The 14,713-nt window shown below is 52.1% G+C and overlaps 1 protein-coding gene across 1 annotated transcript in view; it reads right to left on the minus strand.

The window, feature by feature from the left end:
• LOC102479195 (contactin-associated protein-like 3) overlaps positions 1 to 14,713 on the minus strand; it is a 215,268-nt gene that overhangs the window by 70,880 nt on the left and 129,675 nt on the right. The window contains 2 exon segments of the mRNA XM_027769064.1: positions 7,451 to 7,570; positions 10,970 to 11,076. Coding sequence (XP_027624865.1) covers positions 7,451 to 7,570; positions 10,970 to 11,076 — 227 coding nt within the window.

Raw genomic sequence — 14,713 nt, forward strand, 5'->3', positions numbered from 1 at the left:
CGCCTGTGTGTGCATGCGTGCCCAAGATCCCGAGAGGAGAATGGAGGAGAAGGGATTGTGGCGTGGCCATCCCCCTGGGGGGTGATTTCTCGCTTTCTGTCTCTATGTCTCTGTCTCTCTGGCGAGCACACGTGCCCTATGGCCAAAACCGCTCCAAAAAAAAAGTTTAAATTTACAAATCATCCCTGTGTGCTTCCCTCAGGCCTCAAGGAAGGAAGATGGCAAACTGCCTCGCCCTCCTGGTGCCTGGAGCTAGATGAGCCTTTCGCTTTTCTCTTAGGGCTGCCCGCTCGTGGCTAACTAACTGCCTACCACAAGAGCACCTTGGCACAGAGACGGCTATTCCCTTTATCCTGCCCTCTTACGGGACAGACAAGGAAATGGGGGCTAGACAGACACAGGCCCCACCTCTCGTCTTCACGGTCCACGGCCCTGCAGCCCTGTGCTGGCTACTGAGCTTTCCGAAGTCACAGGCAGCCCAGCCCGGAACTGCAGAGGAGGAAATTCCAGGAGACAGACCCAGGTCGAGGCATCTGTGCACACAGGACAACGGTCTGAGCTCCCAGAGGCACCAGGCCCTGTGTGTCCCTGTCAGAGCCTAGCATGGCCCCTGGCTTGTGTTTGTTTGACTGAGGGAGGGAAGTCAGCCATAAGCACACAGCCTCCAGGCCCAGCTCTGAGTCCCAAACCCTGGGAGAGGCCCAGAGGTAGCACTTGTCACAGCCCCATACCTGTGGGTCCCTCCTGATCAAAACATTTTTAGAAAAAAGGCATTAAAGTCTGACTTTACTTTGGAACAAAACAATGTTGAAATCCAGGTTAGGGCCCTCCAAGGACCACACCTCCTGTGACAGTTTTGGAGCCTTGGTGCTTCTTAGGACTTTCGGTAATACTTTCAACACAAAAAGTGTCATAAGGCTCAGCTGGCTATCCCCACGCACAATGGCTTCAGTGGCCTGGGCTCTCCCACCGCTGTCACAAGCCCTCTTCCCCTGGGAATTCAAAGGATGCTCTTTTCCCTTAGTGGGTCACACTGAATCAAATCCTGTGTTATTCGTAAGGGTGGGCCTCTGCTGTTCAACATGGCGGGACTGCTGTTCTCTTCAGACCATCCAGGCCAGGCCTGGCACGTTCTGAGTCTCTGTTCACACGAGATGCTGTCATCAGTGTTTCAGCCACACAGCACAGAGGGACGGCAAGCATTCTCTCAGAGAGAACAGCACACGCTTACACAATCACATATGGATGGAACACAGCAGCACGGCCAATAGGGACACGCGTTCTAATCGGTCTCAGAGAAGTTACAGAATGTTCTCTGAGCCTCCATTTCCATATCTGGACCCATACTACACTGGATGTTACTCTTCAAGCCATCTTGGACTGCCTAGGCCCTACCCAGAAGACATGCTGGTAGCCTCTGTAACTTCCACAGGACGTGTGCTCTGGCCAGAGAGACAGAAAGAGGGAGGGAAGACAGCACTCCAGTGGACTGCGGTCACATGGCAACTTCTCCTCCATCTCTCCACCCTGTTGGATTTGGGGCACACACACATGCACAGAGCTTGTTTAAGCTGCCAGGTTAGGATTTCAAACAGCTGGCCACGGCCACAGGGATCCAGCTGCCTCAATGACCAGCTACAGAGTCAACCGACATCTCCAATTATATTGGTCATCAGGATCACTGACCTTGTCTGGCTGGGGGTGGCCATGTGGCTGACCAAAGGGTGGGCACATGTCCTTTCTCGAAGCATCTGTCTTTTCCTCTTTGGGCCAGTGACAGGGACCTGATCCGGGGTTTCAAGCTAGCAGGAGCACTGGCCTCCTGTCTGGGAGCCTGTCTGTAAAAGCCATGGGACCTCAGCTAGATGAGCACCCCACATGGGTGGGCTCTTCACAGGCTAAAGCCACAGGGAGTAAGACGTAAGGTCGTAAGGTCGAGGCATCTGACAGTCACCACAAAGCAGGTCTCCTTTTTGTTTTCAGTAAATCTCATGTTTCAACATCTTGGAACTTTCTGTAAGAAACACCATTTTCTTTTTTCCTTCTTTCTTTTTTAATCTACTAGAAGGAATGTGTGATTGTTGCAAAGAGACACAGAGAGAAAAGCAGAAGGAAAGTGAGAAACCACCCTCCAAGGCCCTTCTCCATTCTCTTATCAGGAAGTTCAGCGTGCACAAGTACCTGGTGTTTCTCAAGCTGCCACGTCTGGGACTCAAACTGCGTAATCAGCCAGGTGGGATTCAACTGCCTTAACCACCGAGTCACTTGCTGGTCTGAGGCACCATTTTCAAGCAAAACTTGCCACACGTGGTGGATGCGTGCTGACGCCATGCTTACTGCCCACCTCAGTTTTCCGGAGCAAGGCGGAGTGACGAAGTGAGCAGAACTGCTTCCACAGAGGAAAAGACATCATACATTGCTGCCACAGTGGACTCACCGGCGGCTACAGCAGCGCTCAGCCTCGCTCAGACAGCGTCTAACACGCACAGCGACCCGCCTGAGACAGAGCGGACAGCTTGTAAGGCTGACACACGTAGCTAGCAGTCAACGCGCTCTGTAAGAGCAGCTTGTGTCTACTTCGTTCCTGAAAACAGCAGTGTTGGTAATACAGACGTTCCCTGTTTACCACCTGCTCAGTTTGCCTTTTACGATGGTGCAAACGTGACAGTTCAGTAGAAGCCGTACTTGGAGTATACGCAGTTACCGTTTGTCACTGAGTACAGTGCTGAATAAATTATGATGTTCAGCCCTTCATTACAAACAGGCTGTGGGAGGTGGTTTTGCCCAGCTGGAGGCCAGTAACAGTGTTCTGAGGTGTGTAAGGCAGACTGACTAAGCTCTAAGACCAGGTAGGTGAGATGTATTAACTGCACGCTTGACTTCCAACATTTACAGCGTACAGTGGGCTGATCCAGGGCTCACCCCACCGGGATCCGAGGAGCATCTGTGTGGGCGAACCAGTAGAATGACTGAAATGGGAATCGAACGGGTGACTGGGTGACTGCAAAGGGAGCAGTCTGATTAAGCAAAGAAACCTAGCAAGGAGAGAGGGGTGAGAGAAACAGGAAATCTAGAAACAGCGTAGAAAGGACAGCAGTGAAGACCCATCCACAGAGAGCTAGGGGAAATGGGCACTGTGTGTGAGGCAGCTGGGCCGCGCTGTTACGCTGCAATGCTGGAGGCCCGGCACTACCCGCTCCAGGAGGGACTTTAAGAAACATACTTACTTGGTTTTCACGGGAGTGACAGACTGACAAATAGTGAGCGAGAATACTGGACCATTGACTTAAGTCAGGGATGCAGAATTTGGTGGCTTTGGTTGTTTCCATACATTTTTTCCCAGAAAAGTTCTGAATCGATTTTCAATGTCTGATTAAACACTTTGTTGCGTAGCTTCTGGAGATACTTATTGGTTTGGATTGGCCTCTGTTTCTTTGTCCTTAGTACATTGCTTTCCTCATGGCTGTGAGCTTAATAAGAATCTCTGGTGTTGGGACCAGCAGTTGGCATAATGGCTATGTCTCTGAACTCCCATGTAGTAGACCACTGGTTCAAGTCCCAGGCCTGGTGGCTTAAACTCACGCCGGGTACGTGTGCGCGCATGCCCAAGATCCCAAGAGGAAAATAGAGGAGAAGGATTATGGCATGGCCATCCCCTCTGAGGGGTGATTTCTCACTTTCTATCTGTCTTTCTGGCGAGTGTACACACCCTATAGAAACAAAAAAATCTCAAAGAATCTTTGGTGTTAATATTACTTATAAATCTTTGCTGAAATGTTTTAATAGTTTTTTGCAGTACACTGTGTATGCTCATGGGAGAGACAGAGAGGAGAAATCATCCCCCGAGGGGACGGCCACACTGCAGTCCCTTCTCCGTTCTCCTCTGAGGATTTTGGGCACACATGCACCTGCTGTATTTTCCAAGCTGCCATGCCTGGGCCCTAAACTACGTATTTGGCCATGTGGGACCCAGCTGTCTCAACCATCATGCCACCTGGCAGGCCTGCTCAAGTATTTTACACTCCTGCTCTTGCTCCTATTTTCTTTGTGATCTACAATCCCACTGATGTTCCATTTCAATCCTAACTCATGGCGTAGAAAAGTTTTCTCATCACATGGAACAAGAACAAACTTTGTTTTAACATAAGAGTTAAGCAGCTTTTGCTGTAGCAGTTCAAGCTCTGGACAACACATGGCTGACCATGATTTGAGCTCTCGACATGGCAGCCTGAGATTCACGCTGGGTATGTGCACACACACGCCCAAGATCCCAGGAGAATGGAGAAGGAACTGCGGCGTGGTTACACCTCCCCGAGGGTGATTTCTCACTTTCCCCATCACTGTCTTTCTGGAGAGTGCACATGCCCTATGGCAAAAACCTTAAAAAAGTAAATAAATAAAAATGTTAGGTAACTTCTACCAAAAACTGAATTTCCCTAAAGGCATCGTGACATAGTAATCCATGTTTAATGTGTGTTCACATGCAATGTGCAAAGCTCACATATAAAGGAATGAAGTTCTCTTTAATATTAAAATTCATATGAACACACTGATCACTAAACTATTACTCATATTTTCAAATTCCTACACACACACACACACACACACACACGTTAAAACTCTTAAGACTTTCAAAGATGAAATTCAGTTTGTAATACGTGTAATTACATAGTTGATGCCTTACATTTTATCGTGGGGCATGTGAGCAATTCCTGTTGCATCTGTGGACGTAACAGACGTGTGGCCCAGTGGAGGGTGATTAACTCTCACCCCGAACAGCCCAGCAGAACGGGGTGCGTGGACGGCAGAACGCAGAGCTGCACCGAGGCTTTACGCCTGTGTGGGTTCTGCTTTCTCATTATGTGATGCTACTTTTTCACCTTATTTTCTAAATAGTATTTAATGTTTCGATGGGAGAGAACAGAGAAAGAGGGGCAATGCCTCTGACAGGGAATCATGCCGCAATCCATCCCCACCCCCAGACAACTAGGATTCAGCACATGTGTGCCCAGCACTTGGAGGGACAGGGCATTCCCTGTGGGTCCACCACACCAGAGCTGTAGGTCCCTCCCACACCACTGTCCGGCCCCAGCTTTCCCACTGTACTTCCTGCGGAGACGGACAAGGCTGTGCACGCTAAAATAGATCCTCCGCTCAGCACGGCGGTTTCTAAACCTGCGTGCATATGCGAATGTCCAGGGGAGCCTAACAGAAATACGACCTCTCCTGGGATGCTGCCCTCAGGGACAAGCATGCGGCAGCCCCCACAGCGCTGTGCTACTGTGGGGGCTGGAGAGTGTCCAGCAGGGATAGTCAAGGCCATGGAGCCAGGGATCAGATTAAATTAACTCCCACAGCACAGTCCAAAACATACTTTTAAAAATTCCTACTGCTGGGACCAGCAGTTAGCGTAACGGCTATGTCACTGGACTCCCATGTAGTCAACTGTGGTTCGAGTCCTGGACCCGGTGGCTTAAACTCATGCCAGGCATGCGTGTGTGCATGCCCAAGATTCCAAGAGGAGAACAGCGGAGAAGGGACTGTGTTGTGGCCATCCTCCCTGGGGGGTGATTTCTCGCTTCCTGTCTCTCTGTCTCTCTCTGTCTTTCTGGCAAGTGCAGGTTCCCAATAGCAAAAACCTCTTCAAAAAAAAAAAAATTCCTCCTGCCCAGATGTTATGACTTCCCCGTGGGATTCAAGAGTACACGATCCACTCGTTTTCATACTGAGGGATCCTCACTGTCTAACGGTCACCAACCGCCACCCGCACTTCACACACACGGAAAAGGAACCCTGGTCCCCTGCCCCACCTCATACCTGCCCTCCCCAAGCACTCGGCTCCAGTGACAGCACCTGCACCCCGCCAGGGCCGGGATCCCAACGGCAGAGCCACCCTCAACTCCCCTGTCTCTCCACCTCATCCGACTCGTGGGTGCTAAGTCCACCACTTGTCACCCCTCCAATTCTGGCCCCCATCACCTCGTCCTGGCTTTATTCCTACAGCGACTTCGACTTCCTCGACTTCTTCGCTGGCCTGCTGGCTTCCAGAAGGGGCCCAGCATGATGGCTCGGCGTGAACCATGTCACTGGTGCGGTCCCGCCTCAGCCACTTCCTAGGAACAGGACTTGAGAGAAAAGGCTCGCCCGCGGCCCCCACCCTACTCACCCACCCACCCACCCTACTTGGTGACCTGCGGGTCCAGGCGTATTCCCTCTGCTTAAAGGCTCCTCCCAGGATTCTCAGGGTTGGCTTCTTTCATGACGGTGGCTCCAGTGTAACTTTCCTGCTCCCAATATTCCAAATCGCGACCCACCCCTTAACAGTCGGGCTCCCCTTTCCCTGCTTTATTTTACCCCACAGCACCTGCCGACTACCGCCCACCTGGCACACAGGTGAGGGCCCGGTGTGTTCACGTCCAGCTCCCGCAAGGGCAACGGCTCCCCACAACCGCTACCGGGGTGCAGGGCTGACAGAAGGCGCAGGCCAACAGGCGCTGGGTGTCGGCAGAAGCTTCCTGGGGACCTTCAGTGCAGAGCCTTTACCTGGGCAGGTCCTCTACCCATATCAGGTAAGGAGACCCTTCCCACCCACCCGACAGGGCTCAAGGCCACCCCTGCCTGCGCCAGCCGACCGGGAGGGCTGCCAGATCATGTGCCCTTTCCTTCTCATTTTACTACCTCGCAGGCACTAGGCAGTGAAGTTCATCAATACCACTTCCTTGTAGCAGTTCACCACTTCTTCTGTGGGTGAACGTGATGGAGAGACAGAAAGAAAAAGACAGAGAGACCCAGCAGCGTCTGCACACCACCATGCAGCCAGCCTTGGCCAGCCATGGGGCACTACAGTTTTCAGACTGGAGAAAACAAAGGGGAACCTGAAAAAGTTTGTGGGAAATAGCATTAAAGTATAATTTTGGTGCCAAAAATGTGAAATCCATGCACTGCTTTTTCCTAGTGTTTTCCACGAAGTTTTTTTTTTTTTCTTTTTTGGAGAGGTTTTTGCTATAGGGTGCGTGCTCTCACCAGACAGACAGAGAGTGACAGAGAGACAGAAAGCGAGAAATCAGCCCCCAGGGAGGATGGCCACACCACAATCCCTTCTCCTCCATTCTCCTCTGGGGATCTTGGGCATGCATGCACACGCACCCAGCGTGAGTTTTAAGCCACAGGGTCTGGGATTCGAACCATGGTTGACTACATGGGAGTCCAGCGACATAGCCATTACACTAACTGCTGGTCCCTTCCATGAAGTTTTTAAAGACCTCTTGTGTTCAACGTAATTCCCGTGCCTAGCCGTGGCCCCGAGGTTCGGCTTGTTTAACGCACGGTCCCCGCGCACACCGATATGAAGTCGGCAGCCAGGTAAGCTCTCTACTCTGCCCACTTTGGTGTTGTACACAGCACATTTCTAATATTGGGACAATTACCTAAAAGCTTATTAACAACATACCTGTCATGTTGCAGTACACCAGCGACGGGCCCAGTGGGCCGCTGCCATCCGAATCGATGTAGTAGAGCCCCGAAGAGTTCCCTCTGTGCTTGTACGCCTCACACGATGGCTCGTAGACAGCTGCAAGGAAGGGAGGTGGCGCGAGGCTGCAGCAGGAGGGGCCCGCCACCCTGTTAACTGTGTGACACGTCCTCAGTGACACATGTCCTGCGTCTCAGTCACATCTAAGTGAGGGTTCTCCTGTTTCAATCAGGCAGTACAACTCTGGAGCTCTTGATAGGTTTTAAGAGACACCACTGAAACCTTGGGTCTGCATCCCGCATGCTCTACACAGAGTCAAAGTCAGGGAGACCGGGCTGACCCTGGCCTAGCAGTGGTCCTTCCTGCGGATGTCTAAGTGTCTGATGTACCTGCCTTTGCCTCCCTAAAAGATGTTACTATCCGATAGTCACTGATTTTTAAGAATATACTTAACTATGCTATCTTCTCTACTTAAAATGGGTCTCAGGTAAAGTATATTTCTATGCTGTGAATTTTAAAATCAGCAATTACTCTCCTTTCCATTTTTTCAAGTTTGTTTTAAAAAGCAACTTTTCAGGCTGGCTGGTGGCACAGGAGGAATACAATGTGCTGCAATGTCGAAGTGACATGGTACGGTCCCGGGTATGTGTTCCCAGGCCTCCCTGCACACAGACGCTGCGTGCGTGCCTGTGATCCAGGCTGACTGAGGCGGGGTTGGGATCGGGCGCAAAGGCCCTGCTGGGGAGATCCAGCCCTATCTCCTGGTCTATCATTCTCGCGGAAAATATAAACTTAAAAAATATTTTCTCTTTAATGTTTTGCAAATGATTGTTCAGAAATCCAGGAATTCACATAAATAAATACATATCATGTCTCTGTAATTTAGATTTTTCCCGATTCATACTTGACTTTTTTATTTGTATGATTAACGTTTTGTTACATGCCACACAAGTGATAAGAGCCTGCGGATGACAACAGACCTAGTTAAAATTCGGGGCAAGTTAAATGACTCCTGTGTGGATCGTGAGCTCCCTCACCAGGAAATGCACTTTGGAAACTCTAGAGCAAGCCATGGCTGCTGGGAGTGACCTGCACAGCCCAGGAGAAGAAGTAGGCCAGGCCAGGGATGCCCCTGCAGAACCAAGCCTGCCAGGGGGTGCCCCTGCATAGCCTGGCGGGACCAGGAGTCGCCCCTGCAGAGCCACTGGGCCAGGGAGTGCCCCTGCAGAGATGGGCCAGACCAGGGGGCAGAGATGGGCCGGGCCAGGGGGCGCCCCTGCAGAGATGGGCTGGGCCAGATCATCGTTGTGGTCGTTCCACTAACATTAGTACTTGTTAGTAGGAATCTGCCTCGTCTGAGACAGTGCCAGGTGGGAACCGCGGATGTTCTAGGTCAAAGAGGCCACCCCAGCCCCAACTCTGCAACCTAGCTTAGCCGAGTCCTCAGCCTCAGCCTTCTGAGACGTTCATCCCCTTCCAGAGAAATTGCCTTAGCAAATTCTCACCTGGCACTGTAAACATAAATAGGGACACAGGGACACAAGTGGGATTGTTTGAGTGGAACTTAAGGGGTACACAAGGCACGAGCCACCGCTTTCTTTTAAGGTTTATTTCTTGCATGAGAGAGAGAGAGAGAAAAGGAGAGGGCACTCCAGTGGAGTCCTCAGCTGGCTGGATCAGGGGCACACGTGTGCTGGCCCAGGCAGGGGTGTTGCCTGGGTACCTTCCCACGGAGTCAGCCTCACGGAGCAGGGTTCACCACTGCCCCACCTGCTCCTCTCTGCCCAGGGCTGCCCAGTGGAACCCCCACCTAACACTAACATGAGCCTCCCTGGGATTTGAGTCCCGTGGAGGTGGGTTTATGACAATCCACACTCTGCCTTTCTCTCACAGTTTCAGCAGAACTAGAAAAAAATAATTCAAGCAGAACAGTTTTTAAAGGTGCAATGCATCCCCAGTGGGAGGGACAGACAAAGAAAAACTAAAGCAAAAACATAAACAAAATCAACTAGAATAACAAGAAACCAGGATTCCGGGGGCCTTGTCATACACATGCTTCTAGTAGCTGACTATGAGTTAGAACAGCTTTGCTAGCTTTAAAGTTAGCAGAGGATAAGTCTCAGAAAAGGGCCATGGTGCTCGAGACGGAAGGAATGTGACCCTCGGCAACCTCCCTGGCCGCCCTCTCTCCTCGAACACCAAGCGTGGGCGATCCCAATGCTCACCCCCATGGCTGCTGTGGAGCCACCGGGAGGTGTGGTGATTAAAGCGCTGGGCTCCCACGGGGCCCACAGGTGCCAGTCCCAGACCCAGTGGTTTGAGAATCACACTGAGTGCACGTACATGCGTGCCCAAAATCCAGAGAGGAGACAGGAGAAGGGGCTGGGGTGTGGCCACCCCCCTCAGGGGGTAACTTCTCATTTTCTCTCTCTCTGGTGAGCTCACATGCCCCATGGCAAAAAAAAAAAAAAAAAACAAAAAACTTAACAGCCAAACACGCATTTACCAGAACAGTGCAGCCCTAGGTAATGCCCAGTAGATGTCAGCCCCTGCCTCCCCAAGTGACACTGGGACAGAAGGGGCCTGAGAAGTGGCTTGGCTTCTTGGGGCCAGACGGTGGCCCAGCAGCGACATGCGGCACTCGAGAGGCTTAGGGGCTGTGCCGTGTGGGATGGTTCTGGGTTCCCACAGGGACTGCCTGAGTATGCCCAGCACATGTGTGCCCAGATCCAGGGCTGGCTGAGGCCGGGTGGGCTGCAGCCCCAACTCTTTCCTGGGGCGCTGTCTCTCTGTCTCTGTCTCTATTTCTCTCAGTCAATGAAAAAAGCAATAAAAATCAGGTAAATATAACAAATCAAATCTCTGCTACATTAGTGTCCTGTGTGTACTCCTGAAACTCCCTTTCCTGTCCCGAAGTAGTGAGACCTGGTAACTAATCACCTTCACTCTGGCAGGCAGGGCTTGAAAACCGACACAGGTTCCGACTAGGGGAAAAGGATAAAATATGCAATTATATATATTTTCTAAAATAAGTATTTACTGAATTTTATTATTATTATTTGCTATAGGGTGCATGCAATTACCAGAGAGAGAGAGAGAGAGAGAAAGCTGCCAGGTCCAGGACTCAAACCATGGTCGGCCATGTGGGAGTCCCAACACCTTAACCACCACGCCACCTGCTGGCCCCAACAGTGAATATTTTTGATGCCATTTATTTTTACCTTTTTACTAGATTTTATTTCCTTATACTTATTTTCCCTTTCCTATTCTTTTCTCTCTTTTCCCCCATTTGCTGTCTCGTTTTATATTACATATTTCTGTAACCTGCCTTAACATCATTAGGAAATAAAACTGATTAAAAGTAAGACGACCGGAAATCAGTCTCTAAATGCCTCTCGTGGAGCGTGGCTGCACAATTCTCTGTCCACAGAATGATGAACTGGAAACAGCAAGTCCACGGAAATCAGAACAGAGAGGGAAGCAGAACGTGGGGCTTACAGGAGTGGCAGGTGGTCCCCGTGTAGCCTGTGTGCGCGCAGTTGCAGGAGAAGGTGTCCCAGGACTGGGAGCACTCCGCTCCGTGTTCGCAGTAGCTGGGCAGACACCTACAGGGAGACAGACAGACACAGGCCGTTTTTTGCGTTCGGTCCCATCCTGTACCAGCGTTACAGAGGCGGAGGGCTCAAGGGCAGGAACTCACTCAGTCCCCACGCTGCGCAGTGCTGCACCATCGGCAAACCAGTCTGCTGGAAGCTACCAACTGTCACTACTTTGACACTTCATTTGTAACACTTCTGTTGTATCAGAAGATTTGCTTGCTTTTTCACAAACAAGATTAATTGCATGCACGACCAGAGACATAAATTGCCTGCAAAGGCCAGAGACGGCCAACACTTCTCCTCCCTGCCTCCCACCCCTGCAACGTGATGCGGCACCTCCTCCCACGGAGCACACAGCCTGGCCCCCTCGCGTCCAGGTTGGGTAAGTGACCTGCTCTGACGAACGGTACATTGGGATGGTGACAACAAAAGACGCAGTTACCAGACACAAAAAGGACAGTGTGTTTTATAAACCTCGATGTGGTCTGGGAACGTACGCAGAGCCAAGCTGCGCCGCCTGAAAGCACACCAACCTGCTACAGCCGGGCCTTCCTAGTCCGCCGCCCTCTCAGACCCTGCCAGGGTCTTAGTGCAAAAAAATGTGCTTTTAGTGCAGAGAAGTGCAGCCCTGTCCACACTAGGACGGTTTGCAAGATCATGGTTTATTTTATTCTCTTGTCACTGCAACTCATCGTTCCAAGAGTTTCCACACAACTGCTGATACACTGAAATGTATCACTTCATAATACTTGGGGGAAACAGAAAGATGTAATTAACCATGTACTGTTTTCCTTTAGTAATGATTCAGCAGGTGAGTGAGGGAGGAGAGAGGGGGTACCCACCGGTTGGCCACACCCAATCTCTGCCTTCCAGCCCTCCAGCCTCCTCTCACGGCCGACATACACGCACCAGGCTCTGTGCTCAGCAGAGCAGTGGGGTGAAGCAGTGCAGGGGACAGGCAGCCCAGGTCCCTCCAGCCTCCCCGGGAGCTCCCTGGCGTGCACATTCAGGAGGGAAGCACAGCCACGAGGAGGAGGACAGGGAGCAGCGGGCTGCCTCACTCTCCCTAGAACACCGGCAACTCTCCCAGCCAGTGAGACTCCTGCAGTTGGAATCAAAGAACTATCTTTGGTCTTTTTTTGAAGAAAAGATGAAAAAACTCAGCTGTCAATCAGAATTAGAAACATTCAAACTTAATTCTACTTACAATAAAGGAAATTCATAACCTACTTTAAAACTACCTGAATAATGCTTACTTTTACATTTCTGACAAATTTTCGAATAGTTTGTCAATGTCAAGGTTGTGAACTTTTTTTTTTTTTGAGAGATTTTTGTTATAGGGCATGTGTCTCACCAGAAAGACAGAGAGACAGAAAGGGAGAAATCACCCCCCCCCCAGGGGGATGGCCACGCTGCAATCCCTTCTCCTCCATTCTCCTCTCGGGATCTTAGGCATGCACGCACATGCACCCAGCATGAGTTTAAGCTGCCGGGTTGGGGACTCAAACAACGGTCGACCACATGGGAGTCCAGCGACATAGCCATTACACTGCTAGTCCCAAGGTTGTGAACTTTGAAAAGGCATTAAAAATCAGTTTGTGCCAGTGGGGTTCACATGTGCATTAAATCACTTTACCAGGGGAATACAGGAGAGGACCCCATAGCGGAAGAAATGATGGAGTAAAATGTAACAGGGATAAGTAAAAAGTTGCATGTTTAGTTCCAAAATGCTTCCATAATTTGTTTGTTTATAGGACTTGCATGCTTGCCAGAGGGGAGGGGGAGAGTGAAAAATCAGCCCTGGGGTGGGGGTATGGCCACCCCACCGTGTCCTTGCCTCCGTTCTCCTCTCCAGATTTTGGGCACTCGCTCACACACACCTGCTCTGATCTCAAGTCACTGGGCCCAGGACTCAGATCGGGCAACGACCGTGGGGACCCAGGGCCTTCACCGCCATGCCGCTCGCGAGCCTTCCAGCTCTACTCTGTTTGGGTGCTCCCTCGGTGCAGGCACCTGCTGCCTCATACAAAGGCTAAACCAACACCGAGCTCCCGCTGTTCCTGCAGAGCGCAGACCGGGCGGGAGCTCTGGCCCCTGCTGCCCTCGCCCTGGGCTCTGCCACGTGCCTGTGACCTCCTTGGGACTTGCGGCCACCTGGAAGGCCAGGGAAGTCCTGCCAGCTGGGACAGGTGATGGGCTGGGGTCCATTCCTCATGAAGTGGAGCATGACTGGTGGCAGCCCTGGCCTGGGCCCATAGGGGCAGGGGGAAGCGGTGTGGGCCCGGGGTGGGGCTCTGCGGCTGCTCTCGGTGGTGATGGAGGCCAGAGGCCCAGGGGGGCTTAGAAGAGGAGGGCCTGCGCTGGTCCTTCTAGGCCCCCACTCCAACACCCCAACTCTGCAGCTGGGTCAGAATGGTGGTCCCTGAGCAGGCTCTGAAAACAGGGCTGATGAAGGAGGGTGAGGCCCTCGCCGCAGTTCGTCAAGAATGTGGAGAAGGGCCAAGGCCTGCTGCACTGAGGCCACAGCTCAGGAGACACATGTCCGAGGTTCACCTTGGCTTCACGACTCTGCCTCTGTGAGCCGCAGGACATCTTTGAATGCACCAACTGGCCTGGCCTCGGAGCCACAGCTGTTGACAAAATGGACCACCTGGCCGGAAGCCACACGGCCAGCTGCAGGCCCAGCTCTTGCTGCCTGCAAACAGGACCAGCACGTGCATGCATGCCCAAGATCCCGACACACTGGAGGCTGGGCAAGGGGATGGCAGGGTGAGGACACCTACCACAGCCACTTCTCTCAGCTCACCCCCATCATGTTCACGTGTGCACTGTCTATCATGAATGAAAATAAAATAAAATACTCTTGCCCCTGCCCCTCCAAACGTGATTCCCCTCCACCCCCACTTGTGAGGAACACCACCCTTGCCTGCTGTCCACATGGGAGCCGGGTCAGCCTGGGCTCCTCCCCCACCGCACAGCAGCACACAGCAGCACGCCAGCTCACAACTCTGCTTGTCAGACATAACGGCTTTTAAATTACCATCACGCCCTGCTGCCTGGCTCAGGCCGCCTGCATTTCTCAGGAAGCTGCAGCGGCCTCCTGCTTAGCCTTCTGCTCTGACCACACCACCCCTTTCCCAACCTTCCGCCTGTGCTGCCCTGCTCAAACACACGAGTGACGCCCTCCAGTGACTGCCTGGGAGCTCTTGGTCAGCACCTAGCTGCCTGGGCCTGGCTGGTGCAGCCTGCTCGCTAGGCAGCTCCATCGCTCACCACCTCCTACCCCTTCTCCTCACTCTGAATTCCCACACCTGCCACCCTCACTGGGGTCAGACTCCTCCTTGCACCTTAAACCCGCTTCCTGACTTCCCGTCTCTCACTCCAGTGCAGGGGTCTCCCCATCCCTGAGCAGCCTCATCTGTCAACACACTTCAGGTGCCAACCCACATGTCCCACAGCCTCCACGACTTCCCTGCAGTCTACAGCTGAGGTCAGCTTTCTGGGCCACAGGGTCTCAGTAGTGACCACTCAGTTCTGTGGTCATTGTGTGAAACCAGATGTGACACAGGTGAAAGGACACGCCTGCCCCATGAAACCTACTCCCAGAAGCAGCCAGTGGGCCAGGCTGCCCCCCCGGAGCCTA

This window comes from Tupaia chinensis, unplaced genomic scaffold (assembly GCF_000334495.1).
Source record: "Tupaia chinensis unplaced genomic scaffold, TupChi_1.0 Scaffold148378_1, whole genome shotgun sequence".
NCBI lineage: Eukaryota > Metazoa > Chordata > Mammalia > Scandentia > Tupaiidae > Tupaia > Tupaia belangeri.